The following is an 859-nucleotide window of genomic DNA, read 5'->3' on the forward strand; positions in this document are numbered from 1 at the left end:
CCTCCTCTCTTTGCTCATACAGAGAGTGCACGGGTTTCAACAGGGGTCACTAGCCACTTCTACAGCACAAGAGAGAAGAATGTTTGCAGCCTGTAGACTTGTTTCTCTGTACTAAACAGTATTTTCATGGTTTATTCGCTATTGTTGTTGCTGGAATCAGCGTTAGCACATACTGGTAATGGGCTTTCTGTCTTGTTTCTTAAACTCTATTGTTTTCTCTTCCTCAGAATTGAGTTTCTCCGACACCTGAGAAGCTTCTTCCAGATCATGTTTAAAATTGAAACGAAGACCCCTGAGGAAGAGCACATGGGTGGGGAGAAAGTCTTAATGACGTGTGTTGGCATTGGATTTTCCAACCTTAGCAAAACTATAAGATAAGAAGCACCTGCAGGCTTCATGAAATGGGGTGACAGAAAATGCTGCAAAGATCTGATAAAACCTGCCTTTCCCTGTGCTTATTCTGGCATAGAGAAACCAGTGACGATTCCAGTGCAGAGGTACCCAAGCTTGCTGCATGTAAACAATAAAGCTGGCTTTACGCTGTTTAGACCTGTTTATAAAAGCAATGCCAGTATTCGGTGCTGCATGGAATGGCTGGCTGGAGTCTCAGCTGGCTTGGGGCTCTTTGCACTGTTTTCCACTGCAGGGGACACAAGTGCCTCTTACGTCCCTGTGCCCTCAAGCCTTAACGCAGTGGGTGCTCTAGTTTTGTTTATCTACATACTTCACTCTTAGATTTTTCTGAAAGGTTTAGATAGAGACAGAAAAACAAGATTGATCAAAATGAGCTTTGCAGTGCAAAAGAAATGATCACAACAGAAACATTGGATTCTTGAGGTAATTGCAGAGACAACATTGG

General features: G+C 43.2%; 1 protein-coding gene across 1 annotated transcript in view; it reads left to right on the forward strand.

Annotated features, from left to right (window-relative positions):
- The window catches only part of RCL1 (RNA terminal phosphate cyclase-like 1), a 26862-nt gene extending 26395 nt beyond the window's left edge, over positions 1–467 (forward strand). The window contains exon 8 of the mRNA XM_009890654.1: positions 228–467. Coding sequence (XP_009888956.1) covers positions 228–378 — 151 coding nt within the window. The 3' untranslated portion in view covers positions 379–467. The remainder of the gene's footprint in view (positions 1–227) is intronic.
- The last annotated feature ends 392 nt before the right edge of the window (positions 468–859 follow it).

Source organism: Charadrius vociferus, unplaced genomic scaffold (genome assembly GCF_000708025.1).
Source record: "Charadrius vociferus isolate BGI_N301 unplaced genomic scaffold, ASM70802v2 scaffold188, whole genome shotgun sequence".
NCBI lineage: Eukaryota > Metazoa > Chordata > Aves > Charadriiformes > Charadriidae > Charadrius > Charadrius vociferus.